This window comes from Sciurus vulgaris, assembly GCF_902686455.1.
Source record: "Sciurus vulgaris genome assembly, chromosome: 6".
NCBI lineage: Eukaryota > Metazoa > Chordata > Mammalia > Rodentia > Sciuridae > Sciurus > Sciurus vulgaris.
Genome location: NC_136466.1, coordinates 75,945,613 through 75,972,417, shown reverse-complemented (window position 1 = coordinate 75,972,417; position 26,805 = coordinate 75,945,613). Strand labels below are relative to the sequence as shown.

The 26,805-nt window shown below is 34.1% G+C and overlaps 1 protein-coding gene across 3 annotated transcripts; it reads left to right on the top strand.

Moving 5' to 3' along the window:
- Positions 1-815: 815 nt before the first annotated feature.
- Positions 816-23,132, top strand: SLC25A46 (solute carrier family 25 member 46). Of its 3 annotated transcripts, none has more exons than XM_079145717.1 (8): positions 816-853; positions 4,498-4,540; positions 5,885-5,942; positions 7,935-8,012; positions 10,131-10,231; positions 16,898-16,954; positions 18,370-18,427; positions 22,331-23,132. In XM_079145717.1, the coding sequence occupies exons 1-8, from the start codon at positions 835-837 to the stop codon at positions 22,907-22,909; spliced, it is 993 nt and encodes a 330-aa protein (XP_079001843.1). In that variant the 5' UTR covers positions 816-834; the 3' UTR covers positions 22,910-23,132. The 3 variants fall into 3 exon arrangements, with proteins under 3 accessions (XP_079001843.1, XP_079001841.1, XP_079001842.1); XM_079145715.1 differs by lacking the exon at positions 816-853 and adding an exon at positions 1,580-1,992; XM_079145716.1 differs by lacking the exon at positions 816-853 and adding an exon at positions 1,758-1,992 and having other exon boundaries at positions 4,503-4,540.
- Positions 23,133-26,805: the final 3,673 nt, after the last annotated feature.

Sequence of the window (26,805 nt, the reverse complement as noted above, 5' to 3'; positions counted from 1 at the left end):
AAACAGAGAAATATACCATTACAGGATGGAATTTGAAAGTGGGAACAGCTTTCACTACTTTTTAAAAGTTTCTTCCTTAACTGGCTACCGAGACACTCTCCTTTTTCGGGTGGGTATACCGGGGATTGAACTCAGGGCCTCTCATCCACTGAGCCACATCCCCAACTCTACTTTGTATTTTATTTAGAGACAGGGTTCCACTGAGTTGCTTGGTGCCTCGCTTCTGCTGCGCTGTCTGAACTCTTGATCCTCCTGCCCCACACTACTGAGCCGCTGGGATTATAGACGTGAGCCACCGCGCCCGGCCAGATGTTCTCCTTTTAATAATTCATCTTTTCTCTTCTGAGGCCGTTGAGGATGTGAAATTGTTAGATGACACCATTTTCATATTAAAAACACAAACACACACGCACACATGCAGAGCTTAGATACTTCTGCTTCTCCTTTAACAAAACAGTTAATTGAGGACCTGAGACAATCCCATCCTCGAGCCAATCATTCCTAAGGAACAGAGAAAGACTTTTTATTGTTGTATCTAGTAAATAATTTGATTATTAGTTATCCAGTTACTTGGTACTAACACTTGAGTAATACTGAATACACTTAAAAGAGACTCGAAACCTTTGCCCAAGTCATAACACGACCTAATTTAAGAATGTCAATTCACTCAAAATGAAGTTGATCATCTCTTTAATAAAGATCGAGAACAGTACGTCAGGGTTCTCTTCTGAAAGCCCTTGGAATTCTAAGCGTCCAGCGGGGAAGAAGAGACACAGGAAGAACCCATGCAGGACTCGGTCAGATCTAGGGAGAGTCACTCTGCCCCAAGAGCCTATGGAGCTCATGAAAACAGGTAGTAGGGGGCTGCGCAAGTCTCCCTTGTTCAGCCAGGGTGGTCCGGAGTTTGAATGATATCGCTGGGATTTAAATACCCTGGGTGATTTAAGCGCATAAGGAAAACTGTTTACAGTTGCTCTGCCGCCTTAGAAAAGTAAAATATTTAATTCCTAAACCCGGGAGGGAGGTTCGTTTTAGCGTGTGAGGGGAAAGGAGGCGTGGGGGTCGGGGGGCGAGCTGTTCTTCCTCGACTTTGACTTGAACTTTTCTACTGCTTGTTCTGGTGGTCCCAAGATATAGATTTGTTTCGCAGGGGGAACCCGAATCTTTCAACTGTTTTTTCTTTTCTTTCTTTTTTTTTTCAAAGCCATAGAAGCGGTAGACGAAGCTAGTTGGAACTCACTAACCCCCACAGTTTTAACCTAAACTAGCTCCCTCGGGACAGGCGAGGGACCAGCAGCGTGAGAAACACCTCGGGGGAGGTGCTTGTGAGGCACTGCTGGCCATCAGCTCGGCGGTCAGCTCTGTGCGAGCGCAGTCTAGCCCCTGAAGAACCATCTCCGGCCTCCCGTCCAGGACTCATCTTTTTAATAGGGCGTTTAACTCCACATTTTCCCGCCTCCTCCCAAACGACAATTTTAAGGGTTGGCTCTAGGTTACTTCCGTGTTTCCTTAGCAACCAAGCGATAAAGGTGGCCGGAAGAACCATGATCACGTGCTCCAAGAACTTCCGTGTTCCCGTCGTGACTTCCGCTTGTCAGAATACCCCGTTACGGCGGCTGCCGGGGAAGGGGAATTGCGCGGCCCTAGGTCGCGGTTTCCCCAGTGGTCGTGGCCTCCGGGCGGGCTCGCTTCATCCAGCCCCTGCTGCGATGCATCCGCGGCGCCCGGATGGATTCGATGGCTTGGGCTACCGGGGTGGTGCCCGGGACGAGCAGGGTTTTAGTGGCGCTTTCCCCGCCAGGTCCTTCAGCTCCGGGTCGGACCTGGGCCACTGGGTGACGACTCCCCCAGACATCCCCGGCAGCCGCAACCTGCACTGGGGAGAGAAAAGCCCGCCCTATGGCGTGCCCTCCGCCTCCACCCCGCACGAGGGCCCCGCGGAGGAACCCTTTCCCGGCGGTGGCGGTGCCGGCTTGCAGGCGCAAAGCACTGGTGAGGGGCGTCGGGCCGGAGGCCCGGGTGGGTGGATGGGTTGGCCAAGCCGCGCGAGAGGCCCTCGGACCCCGGAAACTGCGCGGAGGCTCCCGCCCTGGTCCCTTCTCGGCCTGTCGTGCTGCACACCCTCTGCCCTCTTTTCGTCCTCTGTTCCTGAAGTGGGCCTCCATTCCTTTAACGCAAACGTATTCTCCGGGATCACCTCCAAAAAAGACATCTGCCTTAGCTATAGGGTGCATAGTAGAAAATTTTAGGGATTGTGCCGTGTTACAACCAATGACCAGAATCAAGAAAGAAAGAAATTTGGTTATTTATTGTTACTTAATTCACTTTGGTAGCTTTATTTTTTTCTTGATTTAATTAATGGCTTTAATTGTAGCTTTGTGTTCTGCAAAGACGCTTTTCACTGTTGTCAGATTAGGGTTCAAGGCTAGCTCTGTCACTCATAAACTGGACTCTTTTTTAAAAGATCTGTAAGGTGTCGTTTTTCTCATCTGTACGACTTGTAGAATACCTGATAGGGTTTTTTTTTTTTTTTTTTTTTTTTTTTAAATAAGTTTTGAGATGAACTGCATGACACCTAGCAGGTTATGGAACACTTAGTAGTTAATATGGTATCCATTTTTTCTTCCTTTACTCTTTTAAGCATGGGAGATGTATTTGTTTTTCAGATTCCTAATCTAGAAATTTTCCTTATGGTAATTTTCCTTTATTCTGCTTTCTTTCTCTTGGTGTAAAAATTCCACTTAAGAGTTAGAAACACTGATTAAATCACACTATAAGACTTTGGAATCAAAATATATTTATTCTTTGCAGGAAACAGAAGACAGGCATTTTTGACTGCAACACTCCATGATCTGTATATTTTCAACATCCATTTTATTCATAAAATGTAAATTGCTTTCTTATTCCATTCACCTGGAATTATTAGGGTAATAGATTAATTATATTGTCACATATTAAATATATTCTGCACATCAGCCTTACACTCATTTCCTTGACTTTTATTTGTGTTAACTGGAAAAAAAAAAAAAAACTTGAATGATTATCTAATAAGACATTGAGAATGTGACGAAAGATCAGTGACTTATCTAGTGGCATACAATTAGCTTTTTGACTCTTACCGAATTTTCTTTCAAATGTGTCCTGCTCCTTCTATAAGAATACTGCAAAACTTTTGTAAGTTATAAATTAAACAATTCAAAATCTGTATATGATTGCTACACAGTTATCTTCTTAAGTAGTAAAGTTTGTTTATTTTCCTAAGTCATGTCTTGATGGCTAAAATGAGGAGGAGCTTGTTAACAAAGCCAGGGGTTTATTTTACAGCTGTTAAGTGGCAGGTAAGTGTAATTTTAGGAGGATAACCATCTGAAAAACTTAGTTATCAGCAGGTTTATAACCTTCCTAACCCCTTCCAGAAAATGTGAGTGGCATTTTCTCTTAATATTTGAGGATGGTCTATATGCCTCAAAAGGTTAGAAGCTGAATGGAGGAAAGCAGCCTTAACATGGCAAAAGAAGTTTTTTGTTTTAGCTTCCAGGGTGATGCAGTTTCCTCAGTATTGGGGTTGCTTGGCCTTCTCACTGTAAGGGAATAGTGGCAGCATTGCTTCATTTGAAAGAGCAAAGTTTAGGAGAGGAAGAAAATTACTGTTTGTGAATATTGTATTATAGGTGATACTAAATATCAGGTCCTCTGGATTTGTGATAATTCACCTTTATAAATTTGGTGTTCTTTAGCTGAAAGACTTTTTTCTTTTGACATATACATAGTAATGTTTCCATCTGTGAACTTTTATAGTAACATTACAGAAATGCCATTAGAAATAGCACATATGTATACTCATTAATCTATCACAGAGAATGAATTAAAGTAACTCTTGAACTAAAATTTGAGGTTACAGAAGAAAGCTGTATTTATTCATTTTGGTGACCTAAGTTCTCTTTCAGATTGGTAATTTTGAAATTCTTTGCTTGAAAATACTGGTATAACAAGGTTCTCTACATCAATAACAGTGAATAACTAGTTTTACAGCTTGGGAAGTCAAGTTGTTTGTGTATGAGGACCATCTGAATGATTTTTTAGTTGGTTGCAGTCAGAAGTTGAAACTGGTTCTATCTGCATGCAATTTGACTTGCTCCAAACAATGTTTAAAACTTTTTCAAAGAGTTGTCAGGGTAAATACTTAAAATTTGGAAGATTTTTCTGAAATTGAAACTGTCTTTTTGAAAAAAAATCACAACTCAGAAACTCTGGACCCTCAGTTTCATGTGGCAACAATCATGTGGCGCTCAAGAACAATTGCACTGTTAAGAGGTCCACACCTTGCAACTTGCCACAAGTGCCAGCAATTCTTCACTTACTCAATGTACCTCCCTGACTCCTCTCAGTATTTGAGTTTGAATAAATGAATAACATGTTAACACAAGAAAATATTTTTGTTATTTTTGTAGTAAATCTAAATATCGGTTATGAGTAATCTTATTCTTTTTATTTTAGAACAGTTGAATAGATTTGCTGGATTTGGTATTGGACTTGCAAGGTAATCTTTTATCTAAAGATCATATAAGTTTTTATTTAGAGTTTCTCTGTTAATTTATAATATTAAATGATTAGTATTTCTTGAGGTTTCTCTTTGTAGCAGCAGATTAAATCTTCAGTAATATTTTGTAGAAATAAATCATTTAAAATCTATAACTTGATTTTTTTCCAGTAAGTATAGAAACTAGTCATTCAGCTTTATAAATACAAAATAATTATCTAATGAATATTTTAACAATTTTCATGGATCTATAAAAAGAATAGAATCAAATGTAAACTAATTTCCCATCTGATCAATAAAAGTAATTGTGTATTGAACTTTTTAATCTAAATATTTGAATGCTATCAAGGTATTTAGTAGCATACATTGTTAAGTTTTCTCTGTGCTCAGCATTTGGGGATCAGCTTTACATTTTATTTCTAATAATCATTTTATTTAAGGAAATTATCATTCTTAATCATTGTGATTTTTAGTGAATACCAGTTTCATAAATACTGGATTTGCATTAGGCTTACATTTCTTGCCAAAATGACTTTCATCATTAAAAACATTTTAACCAAGAAAAAATACCTTATTGAATAATTGAACCTAAAGATGTTAACGTCAGTTCAGATAAAATCTGTTTTTCAGTCTGCTAGTGTTCAGCCTTACTCTTTCTACGTAAAGCTTTAGTTCATTTAAAATGGAATTAGTCTACATGCAGATATGTGTATATGAGCGCATGTATGTATATGTCAGTTTTAGAGCTTAAGCCCACAGGTACAATTATTTTGCAGGGAATATTTTCAAAAGGAATATTTATACACAAAATAGCAATTAAAATGGTCATTAAAATATTACAAATTAAATGCCAAGTACATTAAAATCAAAATTTTAGAATGAGATTCATGAAGAACAGATGGGTCTGCTCATAGAAACTTTGTTCATAATACATTTTCTGAAAGAAATTGAAATTAAACAGTAAGGCATTTCCCATGTCAATCATAAGGAAATCTATTTTCATCTTCATACTAAAGATTTAATATCATAAATTGTTTCCCTTATTGACCACTTTGCAGATCTGGTTTTTATTCATTATATTGAATTTTGTTATTGATAGAATCATTTACAAGTGTATCTAGATACTTTTTAAAATGCTTTCATTTTATTTTAAGAATCAAGGACATACAATAATGTATGATCCTTGATCCTGAAGGCAAAATAACTTCAGATGTGTACACACACACACACACACACACACACATACACACACATACACATACATACATGTGCATATACATACCTAAAAGTATGTGTAAATAAAATTTGTATATAAACCCATATGCATAAGTTATTTTTATGTAGTCTCTTTACAGAAAATGTACTGGCCCATCCTTGCATTGTTCTACGCCGCCAATGTCAGGTAAATGTGATTTCCATGACCTACTGAGATAATTCTAATTCTGATACAGAGTGCAGAATTCAGATAAATGACATGAAATCATGTAATCATTATTCTGTGTGAAATGTTCCAAAATCTGTGAAATAGTAGTTCTTGAATTTTTTTTTCAAAACCTCTTTTTTAAAGTCTTAAAAATTATAAAATTGAGAATCCTGAAGAACTTTGATTTATGTGGATTATATTTGTCAATATTTATCATTTCAGAAATTAAATCTGGGAGAATTTCACTAACTAATTCATCAGAGTAAATTTATTAAATAGTAACATAAATGACATTTATGAAAAGTAACTTTTTAAAAATGTGTTTAATGTTGGGCATAATAGGAGTTTATGGTTTTTCATATCTTAACCCACAATCAGTTGCAATATGTTATGTTTTAAAAGAAATGAGAAAGTCCAACATTGTGCACACATATAGTTTAAAAACAGAGGGGCATTTTATATCCTGTTCAGATAATTCTGGATGTTCTTTGAAATTAAATCTAAACTCATCAAGTCGTAGTTTCTTAAGAGGTTTTTTCACTGTGAAATCTGAAACCACATAAACTTTATAGTTTGCTACATTAAAAGAATATCCATTGATTTATACTGCTTCTTGAGTGTTTAATTTTACCTATGCATGATTCCATATCATAAACCATTTTTTATTTGAAAACTATTGAATCACTGTTTTATATGCCTTGTAAATGTTAGAATATTTGATTATACAATATTAAAAAGTCAGCTTTTTTAAAAGTACTATCAGAAAGTCTTCACTTATTATATGCTTTCGTTTGTGGATATGGGTTTCCCAAAAATCTGATTTACACTTGAAAACCTTATTGACAACAAATACTGTCAATCGGGCTTTTTAAATCAATAAGCTTACTTTATTCATTTCAAGAACATATTTGTGCCAATTTGAATATCTACAGTCTGTCAATGAATTTTTCCAGTAACAATGCTCTTCCATGCAAAAAGTGGCTAGATCATCTTGCAGTTCTATCATGTTAGTGCTTTCCCTCATGACAGCTATCTTACTTTTTTAATAATACAGTATATTAATTGGAAGCACATGTATTCAGAATCAAGATTTCATAAAATTAATCTTATTTTTTTACTGTTTCATCTATAATGTTCTTAAGATTGCCTTTTCCTTCCTTTGAGTATGTGGGGTGAAGAATCCAACAATTACAAAAATGTAATTTGATGCTCCTGCCTTGATTCATGCTAAAAAGCTTGTAGTTTTATTCATCAAAGCTTTTGCACCATTAGTGAAAATATCAATGCAGTGGAAAATGCAAATCATTAAGAAAATAATTTTGAACTAGTTGATCCTCTTATAGGGTAATGGGGGCCTCAAGGATAAGTGGCTCACTCTACAGCAGATGCTAGTATCATGTAACTTCTCTACAAAATATTTTCCCCATATTTGTTTACTGTTATAGTTTAAAACATTATAAATCATTACAAATTTAATGTTTATGCTCAACACTGAGACGTATGTATAAAGAAATAACCACTTAACTAGCATTGATACTATATATCCCAAACAGTATATTTCTGACATATGTATTTTACATTGTATAATATTACATTGTGATCCTAGTGTATGTTGTTTTGACCCCTTTACCTGATTTCATAGTTTACCCATTGAATGCCACCTATAGTTTGAAAAATACTTCCATAATGTAATTCTAGTGTTTCTAAGGAAATGAGTATCAACCAAAACCCCCTTTTATATAGTCTACCTTACTGTGTTCTTATTCATTTATCCTCATACTGTATTTATATAATCATAGATATTGTTCTTTTAATAGGTTATTTAAAGTACATTCAAAAGTGATTTTGTTTTTTTTAATTTATGGTAACTTTAGAATTTAACTTTGTATATGGTGCAACTCTGTATTTTTCATGGCCTTGTTATTTCTTGACAAAATGATAACAGAAAAAAAAGTACTATCTTTTTTACAGGTTAATTACCATGCGCGGCATTATCATCTCACTCCATTTACAATCATCAACATTATGTACAGCTTCAATAAAACTCAGGTGAGAATTAGTGCATGGACACTTTATATATGAGTTATTTGTGCTTGGCAATCAAAGTAAGAAGAATTTCTTTAACATGGTTAATGAAAGTATCTTAATTCTTGTAGTAAAACTAACATAACTTAGTAATGGTATCTTTTTGAATCTTTGAAAATTTCGCTTAATTAACTCAGAAATACAAAGAGCTTACCAGCAGATAAGATAATGTCTCTGCCATCAAGAGGCTTATAATTTAGTCATGGAGACAAACACATAAACAGAAGATTGTGGTACAGTAAGATGCAATATTAAAGCCAAGCATGGTGGCACACACCTACTTGGGAGGCTTAGGCAAAAGGATCATAAGTTTGAGGCGAGCCTCAGCAACTTAGCAAGACCTTGCCTAAAAATAAAGACTGGGGTGGTAGCTCAGTGGTAAAGTACTTACCTAGCATGGGTGAGGTCCTAGGTTCCATCCTTAGCACCACAAAAAAACAAAGTTTAAATTCTTAAAAAAACAAAAAAGGTCTGAGCATGTAGCTCAGTGATAGAACACATCTGGGTCAATCTCCAGTACCTCCAAAAACAACCAACCAACAATGCCTCGAATACATCTACTAAATGCAAATAGATATATTAGAGGTATAAAATAATATCAGAACATAAAAGAGAGATACCTTATCAAAACTGGGATTAAACATAGGAGATGGTTTGGAAAACCTTTGGGGAAAGTTTAGTGACATATTGTCTTATTGATGTATTCAATAAGTCTACTTCTTAATGTGAAGGATAAAGAAAAGATTTTATAAGTAGTTGTGCAAAGGAATAGTTGTAATATTCGGGAATGAATTTAATGCAATACAGTGTGAGTTTAGAACAGAGATCAGAGTAAGATGAAAAAGTGGATATAGAAGTAGATAGGATCCAACTCATAAAAGGCCTTCTGTGATGAGGTACTTGATCACAGAAGCTGCAGGAATACTACTGAAGATGTTTTATCAGTATCCAGAATATTTTGAACAAGGTTGGGTTGTTGGCATTATCCATCAAAATTTAAAATGTTCATATTCTTGTACTTAATTTCATTTCTGGGAACTTCAATTTCATATATAAGTGTGTATGTTTATATACAGAAAATGTCTGTGTAAGGATGTCATTATAGCATTTGCACATGGTAAGATTTGAAGTTTTTAAATGACCATTAATAGGGTATCAGCAAATTAATTATGTTTATCTGGTGAATCACCATCTAACCTTTAAAATAAAAAGGTAGCTCTGGACTGATAGGAATGATCGCTGGGTTATTTTTTGTTTCAAGATAGTTCTACCTATTAAAAATGAACAAAATTAAAACAGTTCTATATTTGTACATCCACATGAAGATATAGTTGAATATGCATGAATAATCTCTGGAAGATAAATAATAAACTGCTGCTCAGGCACTGGGATGAAAAGGAAACAAACTTTTCTACTGCTATCGCTTCTTTTTAATTTTGCTGTGTCTATAATAACATAGATAAATAATAAGAAAGGAATATCACTGGTGGCATTGTAAAAAGGGGCAAGACTAGAAACAGTGAAACTGTTGTAATGTAGTCAAACTCATTTAAGTCATGGTATAAGGATGGTGAAAAGAGCATGAATTTGTAAGAGCAGAATTTGTGGAACTTGGCTAATTAGATAAAAGAGTGAGGTGAGTGTTATCTGGATAATTTTTGAACACTAGGATAATGAAGCTGCCATCTAAGGAAGATGAGAAATACCACAGATAAAGAATCAGAGTGGTTTAAATGGATATGATCCAGTTTGTAGTTTTATAAATTTTGAGGTACCTATGAGTCATCCAAAGGGTAGGACTAGTAGCAACTTGAATATGTAGATATTAGAGATATTTAATCAGTTAACTGATTATGATCAGTATTTAATTAGTTGGAGTGTTCATAGATCACATGACAAACATTAAAATAATGTTTGAAATTATGTTTGAATGATGGAAATTAAATTCTAGTTCTCTAATATTTCTAGTAGAATAATATCTAATTAGAAAATGTCAATATTTTATTCAGTATTAAATTTTTTAAAGACTGTGTTTCATATTTAAGCATTAACAGAAATAACAATAAATTTTGTTCATTTTAGGGACCAAGAGCCCTATGGAAAGGAATGGGAAGTACATTTATCGTACAGGGAGTCACACTTGGCGCAGAAGGCATAATTAGTGAATTTACACCTTTGCCAAGGTAACTTTTTAAGCATTTTCTCAATATTAGTTTCATATTAAATTTTAGTGAAATATAGAAACTTCTAAAAGTACCTTGAATCTGAAAACTTATGTGAAGTAGTTGAGAGATAATAATATTGTATTATTAATCATATCTTGTTCAATTAGTTTGTCATGAAAAAGTTCTTGTTCTAATATCTATTAAGATATATCTTCCAGCTCTTTCTGCTATGTATCAGCAATTAACTGCCAACTAAGGGACAATATAGGTATGAAAGCAATCCCCATTCTTTAAGTAACAAGTTTAGGTAGAGTACGTTGTGTGATTCATGCTGTAATTAAGCAATCCCCTTTCAGAGACTCATGGATACCTTCCCTGCAGTTACTGGCAAGGATTTCAAAAAATAACTGAAATCTTATGTAGATCTTGAATTTTGAATAAGAGTTGACTTGACAGAAAAGGAGGTAATTCCAAGAAAAGGTGACCACGTGCCCAGAGCTATAGAAGTTGGACAGCTAGACAATAGAAGAAAGTGACTTGTGCTTGAGTACTGAGTATGTCTGGGGTGGAATATTAAGAAAGGAAACTGTGGTGCTAGATTAAAGTATGATTATATCTTTGTAATGTTTTATTCTCTTATGTGATTGGGAATCTTAAGAATTTATTTTTTAATATGTAGGTGTTTTGATAAAGGATATTTTCAAGTGGTAGTGTAAAAAAATATTGACTAAAGCAGAGAGACTTGTGCAGAGCAATTTTAATAATCTAGGCCAGACTGAGTTGGTTCTGAACTGTGGAACAGAACAGAAAGCAATGAGTTAGATGGACATTTCTGAAGTTTAATTATGATAATATTAGGTTGGAATGGGGGTATGGGAGATTAAATCATCAGCAGTCACTAAGATGTCTATATTGTCGATGTTAACCAAGATGAGAAATTCATGAAAAAGAAGCTGGAGTGGAGAAGAAGAAATGGAATTTAACTTTGAATAAACAAAGTTTGATATTCTTTCAAAATATCTGGGGAACATTTCTAATAGGTGGTTGCCTGTGGATGAGAACTATACAGAAAATTTGAAGACATAAATTCAAGTGTGTGGCATAAAATAGCATTTGAAACATTAAATGGGTGTGGCTCACCTGAGGTGAATTAGGGTGCAGTGCACCTAAATTGACTAAATGACATGACCAAAGAGAGAATCCTAAGCAACTTATCTATGTATATATGCATGCTATTCTCATGTGTGTGGTTGTATGTGATGGGAGAGATAGTTGAGGAGTAAAGAAATTAGGGAAATTGCTGAATCTCTTTATTTATTTATTTATTTATTTAATTTGTTTTGTAGTTGTAGATGAATAACATGCCCTTACTTTATTTTCTTATGTTTGTATGTGATACTAAGGATCAAACCCAGTGCCTCATGCATGTTAGGCAAGTTCTCTGCTACTGAGCCACCCCACAGCTCCCTTGGTCTATGAAACAGGTTCCAGGGTTATTTGGTGAAAGAAAGATAAGCGTTGGAGTCGTGGTAAAAAAGTATGAGAATAATAATGTACAGTTGAATACTCACAGTAATGGGTAATCAGGGAATCTTACAAAGAATAATGAAAATAATATTAATAGATCATATTGAAAATCACGAACTTTTTAGGTGCTATTTGGCACGACTCTGTGATGTTCTGTATGAAAAAACTACATCAGACCATCAGCATTAAAGTTTTTGAGTGGCTCATCAATCCAAAGTTAGTCCTTAGGTTAAATTTTTTGGATTGTCAAGAATGTAAGGCAATTTAACATATAGCCACTGATATATCACAGACTTGGGATTTAATCTTTATAGGAAAGGAAATGAAAGAAACTGATATCAAGCTTTTTTTCCAATGTGATTACTTTCAAAGGACATCATAATCGTGAAGTTCTTTAATACAGCTTTGCTAACAGACTAGAGACAAAACAAACATAAGAAAGGTAGAAACATTTGGCCACCTAAAGTTTTCTTATCTCATACTTAAAAGACTGAATGTCTGCTCTTGACTAACCATATCCACCTTAATTGCTTTTTATATTACAGGATGAGTTCAGAAGTATGTACTTGTAGTCGAATATTCTTGAAATTCTCTCAGAGACACAAAATTCTATAAAAATTTAACAAAACACATGAAATTCAGCTTGGTAATAGTAGAAAAATCAGTCCTTGCAATCTGAAATATATTGGTTCAGGTCCTGGTAACCTCACATTTTACTTCTAAAACCTTAGGCAAGTACTGCTGCTTCTCTAAAGCAGAGGTGAAAAGTCATGTTGACTTCAGGTTAAAGAGAAGGAAAAAGAGAATTCTGGTAAATGAGAGAAGACTCATGTGACTGGAGGCCAGAGGGCAAGGTGGGAGTGGTGTGTGAAAGAATACTGCAGAAGTAGGTGGGAGCCAGAACATGTATGGCTTCATAGGTGACCTAAAGAATACTGAAGAGTTTTAAGCAAGGTCAGTGACTTCAGGTTTATGTTTTCAAAGAATCATTTTAGCTGTAGACGAAAAGATTGTAGAAGGAACAAAGTGAATAAAAGGAGACATCTTAGTATGCTATAACAATAATCAGAGTAAGAAATGGTATTATCTAGGACCAAGGTGGTATTTTTGGAGATGGAGGTAAGTGGACAGTTTTGAAAGATACTCGGGTAAAATTGATGGACCTTGGGTGGTGGTCGAGGAATGGTTGATGGAAAGGAGGCAGTATTAGGATATCTTCTAGAATTTTGGCTTGTGTAACCAACTGGATGTCAAATAAAGCCATTTTCTGAAGTGTGTAAGCATTTTTTTTATTTCTCCTCCTCCTCACCTCTTCCCATCTCTCGCCCTGTCCCCTTCTCCTCCTTACAGGCTTGACCTTTCTTGGGGGAAAGCAGGGTTGTAACAAAAACAGGCAGCAAAGCAATAACTTAGAGCAATTAATGGAAGTTATCACATGAGAAGGACGAGCTATGAGGTCTCCTAGACTGGGGTTTCTTAAATGCACATGGTTATTAGATGGAACAGATGTCACAGTATAGATTCACCAGTTTTTAGGGTTTCTTTTTCTTTCTTTTTTTTTACAATGAAGTATTATTCAGCCATAAAGAAGAATAAAATCATGGCATTTGCAGATAAATGGATGGAGTTGGAGAATATCATGCTAAGTGAAATAAGCCAATCCCAAAACACCAAAGGCTGAATGATTTCTCTGATAAGTGGATGAGGATACATAATGGGAGTAGGGGGAGAAGGTAAGGGAAGAATGGAGGAAGAATAGATTGTGTAGAGGAAAATGAGGGGTGGGGAGGGGGCAGAGGAAGGAAAGATAATAGAATGAGACGAGCATCATTACCCCATGTACATGTATGGTTACACAAACGGTGTAACTACTTCGTGTACAACCAGAGAAATGAAAGTCGTACCCCATTTGTGTACAATGAATCAAAATGAAAAAAAAAAAAAAAAAAACACAGAAACAGGTCATATGGAGAAGGTCATGAAAAGACAGGAACAGAGATTGGAGGGATGGAAAAAAAATACTGTTTATGATCACATCACAGAGAAAAACAGATCTCTAGTACATACTAAGTCACTAAGCTTTTAGTTCCTCAATAGCATTACTGTTTTGAAGACAATTAACCTATGATCCTCATCTGTGATCTCTCTATCTACTACCAAACCCCTCTCAATCCTTCTGGAACCTTCCCCTAGTTGGAATGAGTAGTTAGGCTATATGTTGTTCTGCCCCAAAGGATCATTCATTTTATTTACATATGGTTTTTCTCTTATCATTAACATGAGGTGGGGGAGCTCCTGTAACCATGTTTACCTGTGTAGTTCAGTTTCTCACAAAATACAAGTTAAACTCCAACTTGGTTTTGATTCATCTCACATTCGTGGTCACAAACGTAAACATCTTGTAGTTTTCTCCCAATGATCCTTCTGAATTCACTTTTTAAATATCTGCTGATTTAAACATGATGAAGTCTTCCTTAAACTCAGTTGATTCTTTCTGATTAATGGTTCTCAAGTATGGAACACTAAGAGTTTAAATCTGAAAGAAAAATTTAAATATGATTTTGCTCAAGTTTATTTCATTTTCAGGTCCTTTATCATATCCAGGTAGAATTTTCAGTAGGCAGTGATACCGAGGCTGACATTTAGAGGTGGACTGAAGGTAAATAAATTTGGGAGACTTTGAAGCCATAATCTTGGGGAGAGTACCTAGTACAACAAGCAGAGTAAGAAAAACTGAGGTCATGAGCCTAGGAACTCCAGTAATAGGTGACTGGGCTAAGGAAAGATAATCCTTTAAAGAAAAAAAGGAATAGATTCCAAAAGATTGAAGGACAAAGGACCATGTATACCTCTTTGCTACTGAAATGTCAGATAAGGCACAGACTTGAAAACAACCATTGGATTTAGTGACATGGAGGTTATTAGGTACCTTGAGAAGAACTACCTTTTAGGATAACAGGGTAGAAACTAATTTGGAATGGGGTAAAAGTGAGTGTGAAGTTAGGACAAGGAATTAACAAATTTAGAAAGTTAAACTGTGAGGAGGAGAGATGAAAAGAGATAATTGGAAGATTTGGATTGAGTTGAAAGATTTTATTTTTTGAAGAGAACAGATTTCACCATGTAAAAATTAAAATCTACTTAGATATTATTTTAGAATTCTCTTGTGTATTGATTATACATAGGGATGTATATATTTTAATCTGTCAAATAGAAAACTAATTTTGAGAAAAGTAAGTAGTCTAATAAATTTTAATTTTGATGCTCATTTGCATGGGTGATTTTTGTGTGAAAATAGTAAATTAACATATACATTCTGTAATAATGAAATAAAAAAGGCTTAATTAGATGTTTTTTGCTTACCCTGTCTGAAACATTTAAATATGCTAATTTAAATTTCTAGATCATTAAGTTTTACCTATTTTATAAACTAATAGGAAAAATAAGAGTCTCAGCTTTTTTTAACCGTCTTAAGAATTTTCAGTAATAATTACATTGTATTTAAAAGAAATAGTCTAGTCTATACAGAGACACATGTCACAGAGCTATCTGTCCACAGCTTTGGAGTTTCATGTAAAATCAATGCCATAGTAAATAACCTGTGTTGATACTTTCTGAGGCCATGGTAACAGTAATAGCATCAAGATGGTTTATAGAGCAAGAAGCATATTTTGTTTTGTAATCATAAAGTAATTATCAGTAAGTTGAGAGGCCTAATCTATGTCTTATATTTTATAACTTAATCACTGATTATCATTTCAGCCATAATTCCTGTGATTTTCAGGGCAAATAAATATCTTTGTGTTAATTTGATCAGAGTTTAACCCAGAAGGTTTCTCTGGATTCTTAGAAATTAGTGTTGGTTGTCTTATTGTCTAAAAGTCTGCAGACATTTTAGTCTCTTAGAAAATTGTACAAAAGTGTGATACTACTTATACTGTAATTGTACTGTTTGTTTTTAGAGCACTTACCCTAGTGACTTTAATTTTCTTTGCCTTTTCAATATGTTTATTCCTTTATCTCCATATATTTTTTTTATTCATCCATTTTAAGTAGAAGGCCTTTTTCTAGGTTCTTGATGGCCATGGTAGAATGGTACAGTTCCTTGTAGCAGCAAGTCTCACCTTATTCTACACTTCCTTTCTCATTATTCCCCTCCCCCCTATATTTTTCTTTTCTTCCCTTTTATATCCCCTCTGACTTTTTTCTTTCTATTACCTTATTTACCTTCTTGTTCTCTGTGGTTTCTCTTCTTTTTGACTTTTAGAACTTTCACCCATTTTCCCTTTTTGTGTCTATTCTCATTCAGCTTACCTTTCTTTGCTTTCTCCCCATCCCACCCACTCCCCAGCCCCAGTTCCAAAGGTAACCAGAATAGCAGAAGCACATAGTCTTAGATACTGGTGTCAGACCTGGCATATGACCAGTCTCTTGTGATAGTGTCCACTAATTTTTCTAATCAGTAAAATACATGGAACCATATCTGCTTACCTCATTGGATTCCTCCTATATGAAGCGAGATGAGAGGAAGTTGAGGCAAATAGTGCAGACTCATGTCATAGACACTAGGGTTTAGAACCTAGTTCTATACTAACTAGTTAGCAAGTTATAAACCCTTTCTGATTCTGTTTCCTCATATATTCAATGTGAATAGTAGCAAGGATTAGAAAGGATTCATGCAGAGCACGTTGTAGAGCACATACCATAGTAGGTGTACAAAAAGATAGTAATGGTCACAAAACTAATGTCATTGTAATAATAGGAATTAGGTGCTATGCAAATGTCATATGTCATCCTGCATAGTTACTTTTGTTTTTTTTAAACTTGTTTCCTTCCTTTTCCTGTTCCTTGTTTCCCTTTCCATTCCCCATGTACTCTTATAAAAGCTATCATTTTTTTTCAGTTTCTCAATATGTTCATTTTTGTAGTCAATTATACCTTTTCTCCTCTGTCAGCATGTACAAAAACAGTTTGCATTGTTTTCTCTTTTTGAACCACCACAATTATTTAGTCTTTTTCAAAAAAAAAATCTTATTAGTACGTATTTCTTTTACAGATTAAAAATTTTAGAAATTAATTGCTTTTTGAAAATTAAGCTAAATCAAAGTTTTAAATAATGTGGGTTTTGTTTTATTTAAATTTCTTTTTACTTTGTAGGGAGATTTCACATAAATGGAATCCTAAACAAATAGGTGAACACCTTCTATTGAAATCGTAAGTATCAAAAATGGCATTTTTCTTGAAAATTTCCATTAATGTTTATAGTGTTAGAACTGAAAGGCATTTTTAATAAATGTAGCAAAGGAAATCTTTATGGGACCAGATCACCAAAGAACGGGTAAAATAGAGTTTAGGAGTAAAATCTTGAAGTACATGTGATCTTTAATACAATAATTCTTACTAATTTGAAAGGCTAGAATCACAGCCTAATTTTTCTCTTGTTCCTAGAAAGTTAGCAAAGGTCTTCAATTTGTTTAACCCAAATTTCCAAGAAAAATATTATTATTACAGGTTGAGCATCCCTAATTAAAATATCTGAAGTCTGAAATGTTTCATTATCTGAAATTTTTGAGCACCAATATGGTACCCCAAATGTCATGACAGGTCACAGTCAAAATGCACACTTAAAAAAAATTACATAATATTGCCTTCAGCGATGTGTATAAGGTGTATGTAAAACATAAATGAATTTTGTGTTTGGACTTGGGTCCCATTTTCAAGATATTTTATTATGTATATGCAAACACACCAAAATTTGAAAAATATTCAAAATCTGAAACATTTCTGATCTTAAGCACTTCTAACAAGGGATATTCAACCTATACTTTATTGTTAAGCAAAGATATAAATTTATTTGTACAGTGATGAGCACACTCAAAATCTTTAGTGACATTGAAATGTACTCCTAAAGGCACTTGGTGATTTTACAACAGTAATCATTTTGGTAGATTAGAATTTTACTCTTCACTTTTTAATTTTTTTTGAAGATTGTGAATTGGAAATCCCCCAGCTTGCTGGCTCCCTCTATGGGACATTCCAGCACATTATTACTTAGTGATGTTCCATTCACCTTGAAAACCACTACTTACCAGGACCTGGCCCATAAGGGTTAGGTAAGTCCCACTTTGATATGATTTTAGATAACTATATTTTGCAGGCTTGCAAAGTTGAAATAATAGAAGATTAAGCACTGGTGATAGAAAACAACTTTGCAAAGCTGTACAATATTGCTTTTTAATACTAAAAGGGGACTTCACTCACCATCAAAGGCTAGCTTAGCTCTGCTAAATGGGAAATCTGGGAATAGATAATAGGATAATAGCAAAAAAGTAAATTTTAAGTATCTGAATTATAAGGTCCAAACACTAAATCATAAATGAGCCTATGTTTTATTGGTTTAAAGTAAAATATGTTTCCTTTTGCAGGCTGTCCTTGTATTTATTAATATTTTCATTTCATTTCTGTTGAATAAAGCATCCTGTTACAGGTTTCTGAAGTTATTATTTTTAGGCCAAAAGTATTAATGTTAAACACTTTAAATATAAATTAGTATGTTAAAGTAGATATTTAAAAATTTAGTTTAAACATCTTGTTTCAGTATACTGATTAATTTGTTTTAATTTCTACAGCTTAACTTATATGGTGGCAATGCCTTTTTATTCAGCAAGTTTAATTGAAACTGTACAGGTGAGTTATTTACTTGTCATTTTTTATTTTTTAGTTAAATAGTTTTGGAATACTAAATACATTGTGTATGTTTGATTGTTTAGCAAAAAAAAAAAGTGTCCTTTAAAATTGTTTATTCACAGATAACACCACATGTCACATATTCCTGCTATATGTATTTCCATTGCAAACTTAGGTCCTGCTTCTAGTTTTAATTATTTTTCTCCCTTCAATAGGCAACTGTAATCTTTATTTATACACTTCAAAACCCAACCTGTAATTTGCTCTGAATACAAAAAGTCTATAAATTTTAAGGCTTTATATACAACTCAAGATGGTTACAGCTTATCAAAAGGCAGCATATTAATTATCTGAGCATAAGAATAATGAAAAATAACCTTAGTGAGAAGATGGTCCCCATAGGTAGTTTTATAACAGCATTTTTTTTAAATATGGTTTTTAAGAAACATTTAATACTGTTGGTGTGAATAGGTACTACAAAGCTTTAACATTGTTCTCCTTGCTTGTTTTACTATTTTCAACCACATGGTGGCGCTTAGAGTATATTGAATTAAATGTCATACACTTTCTCACTACACTAAAATCTGTAAGATGAAGTTAGTCTTAACTTCACTTATACACAAAATCCAATTTTTTGTACACTTGTCTTCAATTTCCAACATCTGACCCTCTAGCATATTTTTTTCTTCAGTATGTGTGAATGCCTTCTCTCCATAAAAACTTCTGGATCAGCCTTTTCTCTTCTAATTATTCTTTTCCTCTTGTTCTCTTTTCTGATATAATTGTTAATGTTTGATTTTGTTTTTGTTAGAACTAACTTCAGCTAACTGAAGTAAACATCTTGTAACCCAAACATATTTCTCTTTCCTCTTGCATTTGGCATTGTGTTAAATAAATGACATAACCTTTCAGATAAATGAGAAAATCTACAGAGTTTATAGAGCTAATATCACTCTGAGATATCCTCACAATAGCAGAAAGGTAATTATTTAAGAAAAACAACTAAGCAATATGATATGTTTTGGGAGAACAAGTTTTAACTTGGAACAAACTCTTGTTAGAATCATACTATACTACTTAAATTAGATCTGTGACTTTAGAAAATTTTTTGACCTTTTTAAATCTTAATTTTCTCATGCATAAAATGGGAATCATATTTTAATAACTGAATTTTAAAAATTAAATACCCAGTAATTTATATGTGTCCAGCTCACAATGAGATAGTTTTTCCTGTGTTTTTATAATCTAGTATTCTCCAGCCCTTGTGTTTTCTTCTCTGTGTCCACTTGTTGTTGCTCCCCTTTTGACTCCCTTTTATCTGCTTTTCTAGAACTCTTCTTTCAATAACTTCTTTTCTCTTCCATTCCTTCTGTAGTCTTAAGGTTTGGTCCTTGGTGCTTTCCGTTTTTTATCATATACTCATTATCCTAGGAGAGTGCATTCACTTGTGAATCATTTTAACTCTAGCCATCTCAGAATTAATTGATAAAAACAATCCTATCACTCCAAAAATTAGCTTTCATTTGAAACTCTTCTCCCTTTCTATTAATTTTCTATTAATCTTTGTAATCGTCACCCTAACTCAAAACTTGAGTTTTAGGGAAACTTTTTTATTTGTATGCTTCTTTGATCCTTCATAACTCATCGATCATCATGCCTTCCAATTTGAGATATCAACAATTATCTAAGACTTGGCCTTTTCTTTCCACAATATTCCATCATTGTCATCCCTCCTTTACTACATACCCAACTTATTACAGTATCTTCTTTCTTCCAACTTAAAGCTTAATGGTTCTTTGCCCTTCTGGGAAGCTCAGATCTCTTTGGGAACATTGTTTTCCTTGAAAAATGCGTAAGTCTCCTAAAGAGCACCTACTGAAAGCAGTTGAATAATTATTTTCTAGTTATCCATATCTTGATTAAGAATTCTTATTCTAGGGCTGGGGAGATAGCTCAGTCGGTAGAGTGCTTGCTTTGCAAGCACAAGGCCCTGGGTTCGATCCCCAGCACCGCAAAAAAGAAAAGAAAAAAAAAGAATTCTTATTCTGGTCTCTGCATTTTAAAAGTCCTGTCTATGTACACATGCAAGATTAGTGCTTTGAAGTTGCAATGCTTATATCCCTCTGCTGCTTAAGGATCCATATTGACTCAATTCCCCAAGATCAATTTGAGACTTCTAAGCACAGTGTTAAATCGGGATTTTAATTGACTTTACCTTTTCGTCTTATCTGCTAAACTTTTTTTAAAAAATTTATCCAATATTTATTGAGTGCCAGCCTGTTTCAGATACTGTAGTAGACTCTCAGGATACAGGGAAGATTAAATTTGAGTAAAGATCTAAGGCTGAGAAAAACAGACATTTTAGAAAACATTCTGAGCAGAGGGAAAGGAAGTGCAAAGACCTTCAAGTGGAATTGTATGCATTTGAGGAGTAGAAAGGAGGCCATTATGATTGGTGCTAACTAAACAAGCAGGGAGAACAGGAAATAAATGTCTTGAGTGGTAAGAGGGGACCTGATCATATAGGACATTGTAGCTCATTGTAATAATTTGGCCTTTACTTAAAGAGAAATGGTGGGTTTGAGCAGAATAGTGATTTGATCTGACAAGTCTTTATTAGGATCTCATTTGCTTTTGTCTTAAAAATATACTGGATTGCGAAGGGGCCAAAGTTAGGGAAACAGTTTAGTAGACTAGATGAGCTAATTTTATTCTCATGGATTTAAATATCACCTGTTTATGAAGGACTCCCGCACTTGTGTGTCCCTCTTGGACCTTTTTCTTATAATCCAGTTTGATGCTTAACATTTCTGAACTCTTGGTTTTCTTCCCCAAATTTCTACCAGCAGTATATCTCAGTTCAGTAAAAGACAGTGCCATTCCTCCAGTACCTCTGGCCCAATAGCCTTGGTAATCCTTGACTCTTTGTCTTTCATATACCAAATGCAGCCCACCAAAAAATAATTCCTGTTGCCTCTAATTTTAAAAAGCACAATTGAACTGCTTTACTTCCATTGCTGCCTCCTAGTCCAACCCACCATCATCTCTTTTCTGGATGGTTATAACTTTTAAACTGGTCCTCCTTTGCACAACAGCCAGTATTATTTTAAAACCTAAATTATATTTATCTTCTGCTTAAAACTAAGCAGTTATCTCTCATCTAACTAGAAGTTCAAATCTACACAGTAGTCTATAGTGCATTACACAGCTCTTGTCTGCCTTTTAACTTCCTCCCATACAGTTCTACAGTCATTGCTGCACCCAAATTATCCTTTTAGCTGTTCGTTTTCTGTTTCTCTATAACTATGTAATTTATATCATAAGCTTTTTTTATTTCTATTCCTCAAATGATAAAATGGCACACATTTTAGTTAAGACTAATATTAATTGAGTGCCTACGGGGTGCCAGGCCTTTTCTTCATTTATGACAACTCTGCATAAAAGGTAGGTAGTACTGATTTCTACTTTTTGTAGAATTGTAAACTAGCACTTAGGAGAAGTTAAGTATCTGGGCCATGCTTGTAACCAGTTAAGTATTGAAGGTAGGATTTAATCCCATGTTTAACAACTCCTGAATCCCGTACTGCCTCCTTAAGCACCATGTAGTTGTTGCTTCTGAGTGAAAGCTGAACAGCTGCTTGAGAGAGGCAACCAGATGTATATGCACCTATCTCACCCAGTCGAAGGTCCCTTTCCCAGTAAGAATAGTCCCTGACTTCATTGCTGTGAGATTTCATTTGAAAAAAGAATCTAATGCCCAGATAAAAGTTAAAGTTTGCAGACCACTGATGCTTTCCTTCTTTAGTCAGTAAATTAATTTAAAAGGAACCTAGAAAGCATCCCTTTTTCTGTGGAAAAATAAGCAAATGTTAAGTTTTACTAATTTCATCCTTTTTATTTCAGAGTGAGATAATTCGAGATAATACTGGGATTTTGGAATGTGTTAAAGAAGGAATTGGAAGAGTGATAGGTTTGGGAGTGCCTCATAGCAAACGACTCCTTCCGCTTCTTTCCCTGGTCTTCCCTACGGTGCTGCATGGAGTTCTTCATTACATCATCAGCTCGATCATTCAGAAGTTTGTCCTGCTAATTCTAAAGAGAAAGACTTACAATGACCACCTAGCTGAGAGCACTAGCCCTGTGCAAAGTATGTTGGATGCTTATTTTCCAGAACTTATTGCTAATTTTGCTGCCAGTCTTTGCTCTGACGTTATACTTTACCCATTGGAAACAGTTTTGCACCGCCTTCACATTCAAGGAACACGCACGATAATTGACAATACAGACCTTGGCTATGAAGTGCTTCCAATTAATACACAGTATGAGGGAATGAGAGACTGTATCAATACCATAAAGCAAGAGGAAGGAATGCTTGGCTTTTATAAGGGGTTTGGTGCTGTTATAATACAGTACACACTGCATGCAGCTGTCTTACAGATTACCAAAATTATTTATGCAACACTTCTTCAAAATAGCATTTGAGATTTAAGTTCTATCACTGGTTAGTCCAAAAGACACAATCTGGATAATTTGCTATAAAATTATGAGGGATAAAAGTGAAATACTGGGGATTAAATGGACTGGAAAATGAAACTGGTAGAAAAAGCCCATGTTGATTATAATGACACTTTGGGTTTTTGTTTGTTTTGTTTTGTTTTAAGGCATAGGTATATATTTTGGATCAAAACTATTGAAACTTGAAAACTTAATAAAAATAACACTTGTAAGAATTAAATTTTAGTTGGTTTAACACTCATGCTGAAGTAAAAATGATACTGGGCAAAAGCAAAACTTTGTCTTCAAATGTAAAGTGATTATTGAGTCGGATCTATTGTATCTGACCTTAATATTTGATACAGGTTTATTTTCCTTCTAGATTGATATTGGAATATTATTCTAATATAGTGTATAATATCAGAAGGTTGTACCTTTAAATAAATTATGTCATCATTGAACAAGACTAAAGATTAGATTTGGCAATCTGTAAGCAGGAGTTTTGAAGGGTTTTAAATCATATTTTCCCTATATAACTATTTTAGTGGCTGTGTATAATATATAAAGCCACTTCTGTACACACATAGAACTTGGAATTTCCTTCATCCCTACAAAATTTTCTACTTGTAAATCAGCTTATTGCATAGAATGAAATTACACACCTTCTGCTTTAATATCAGAGTAAAAACATGAAAGCCAAGGTACCCAAAAGATTTTAATCAAACGTAGCACATTCGTCCACTTCCAAACCCAGTGTTTCAGTGCCAGCAACTTAAAATTCATCATATGTTTATAAAGTTTGGTTTGCTTGGATAGTTCTGTGAATCATCAGGCTATTTTTAGGGCAACTCTTAAATAATCATGACAACTATTGCTCCTTCCATATTTACAAATTGTGTACTCAAAAGGAACCTCATCACTTTCATTTCTGAATGATTTATCTTAAGGAAACAAAATTAAAATTTATGTGGGAATTTGTGCCTCCTCCCTACCATATAGTCATCATTAATTAATGATATCAATTTTTATCTTTCAGTTTTAATTAAAGTTTCATTCTCCAAACAATATATTTAAAGAAAAAAGTGAGATACCCTTATCCCTTTTTATTTAAACTTGTTTGGATCAATACTGAAAAAAAAATACAAACCTTAAAGAAAATTTGTACTTGTGTTTTATTTTACATGTCAACAAATAAGTAACAGAAAAAAAATCGCTAATCAGTTTAATTTTTAAAAGTTCATTCCTAAATTTAACTAGTGGATTAGACTCTGTATAGTAAAAGGCTATGCACTTGACTGCTTAATTAAGCATTTTAAAGTTTCATTTCTAAACAAGAATGGTCACATTTTTTTCTATGAACCAGTTAGCACTCTGAAGTGCAGTGACTTTGGATGTCATGCAACCTAGATTGTATACAAACAGATTCATGTTATTAAATGTCAGATGGTTATGAATAATTTTGGAACACATCAAAAAAAAAAGATATTTAGGTATGTGAAACAGTGTATAAATAGCAGTTCTCTTTTCTCTTGTGGATGTGTTTACTGAAATGACATTGTTTTCCATTTTTAAATTCACCTGAGAGGGAAAGTAAACACCATTGGTCATAGTTTGTATCTTGTGTTTAATCTTAGTTTGTGGCTTAACTTTATCCAACCCATGGGATTTAAATTGTTTTTATTGATTTTGAACTGCTAAATAATGTTTTAGATTTTATAATATATTCAGCTTCCTGAAAACCTCTCATTTTATTAAAATCAGTGGTTTCAAAGAAGAATAAACCAGAAAATTTCAATTTTCAGAAATTTTCTAGGACAGAATCTAATTGGAATCAAGTATTACTAGTGAAATTCTGTGAAATCCTTCATCTAGCTAAAAATCAGGTACTTCAAGATTTATTAATGTTAGCATGATTATGCAGTTATATACATTTATTTCATTATGGAGTCATGGCTAATAACTGAACTACACACAGGTCTTTTCTCTTTGAAGAAAGATTGCAAATTAATATGAAAACTAAAATTGAGAAGTGTTAAGTAAAATATTAGTTATTTTTTACTATCTTTCCTAATTAGTTGAAATGTAATCTTTAAAAACCAGTTTGCCAGGCATGGTGGTACACACTTATAATCCCGGTTTCCTCAGGAGGCTGAGGCAGGAGACTTGCAAATTCCAGGCCAGCCTGGGAAACAATGAGACCTTGTCTTAAAATGAAAAATAAAAAGGACTAGGGATGTAGTTCAGTGGTAGAGCATCCATGGGTTTAATCCCCAATACCACCAAAAAAAAAAAAAAGAAAAGAAAAGAAAAAATCAAGCACTTACTTGGTCAAGTGTTTTTCAATGAATTTAGAAAAGATTAAGATAACTGTCAGATAAACACTACCCCTTTTTTTTTAATTTGCTATTTTCAATATCAGTGCCAAAATCTAATATCCATAAGGTACATTTCTTAATAGGTCAAATAATGCTTTTAAATTCAATATGACTAATAGCATCATGGGTAGGATTTTATTAAGTAGTTCTGCAAGCCCAATGGTCCTCTTATTATAAACCAGATTTTGGCCATGGAGCTTGTGATATGCTTGCCTTGCATTGCAAGGTTTCTTAATTTGAGTAAAATATACCGAAAGTGGTAAAATTAAAAACTGGTAAAGATTAACCCATTTTGTGAATTTATGAATTTATTTACTAAATTGTGTATGATAGACTTTCTTGAGATAGCCTTCTCAATTTTACAGGCCCTTAAGAAAATTCTAAATTAATGAAGTTGTTTACTCAAGCCTCCAGACTCTGGGCACTGAAATTTTAAAATAGTAAAAGCAAGCTAATTTGCAAAGGTTTATAGATTGGAGTATTAGGAACTTCAGCCAGTTCTTTTAGAAACAAAACTGGAAGGGTAAGAGATTCTGCTCACTTGTGCAGATGTGTCTGACTGTTCACAACTCTTTTCAGCACTGACTTAGTTGTAACTGCACAAAGCATTCACTTTATTCATTGGGCACAAATATTTAAATATTTCTATCCAATTATATCTGTTCAGAAAATAAAGAAGATGCTGATTTGATATTTGTTTTGTCAACTGTGATTGTGGAAGACTGACAGCTGTTGAAAAGTTATCCAGATTTGGATTTATTTTCAAAACTTATATAAGCAAATAAAATTCCTTGCACTAGAATTGGAATAATGTTTAATGTTGACATCTCTGCTTTCTCTTTTGAGTAGTTGTACATAATCTCACTCGCTCTCCTCCCACCCAATATAAATTGAATGTAATGTGTAATGTCTTACTTTGGAGCCTTTGAGTATCATTGATACAGTAATAAGTTGTGTAGCAGTGTAATAAAAACTTGTAATTTGACAATGAACCTTACCCATTATTACCTCACCTAGAAGAGGTGTTTTGTCTGTGTCTTTTTAATTTGTTTTTGTCTCGTTGGTATTTTAAATGTTTTGGGTAGTAAACTGTATAATATGAAAAGTTAAATAAAATGTTGAAATAAAACTAGTCATTTTTCTTTTACTGATGCTAGAGGACTATTCAGGCGGTAAAAGATAAGATATATATATATATTTTTTAGGTAGAAATGAAGTTCAAGAAAACTAAAACATTTTTGCCCACCATTTAAAAAATCCTCTAGCATCATAAAAGCGATGTGGCTTATAAAACATTACCTAAAATGAGTTTGCATGTGAATTACATTTTGTAAAAGTCTTAGACATTCTCATTTTCTTTTCACAACAGCCCTATGACATTTTTGGACTAGTGCTGTTTGACTAAGTGCTATTTTCCTGAAGAGGAAATAATTACAAGAAGTGTGTGACTTGTCCCACATTATGCAGCTGGTGGAATGACAGCAGCAAAATGATGAGTAGGCAGCTCCA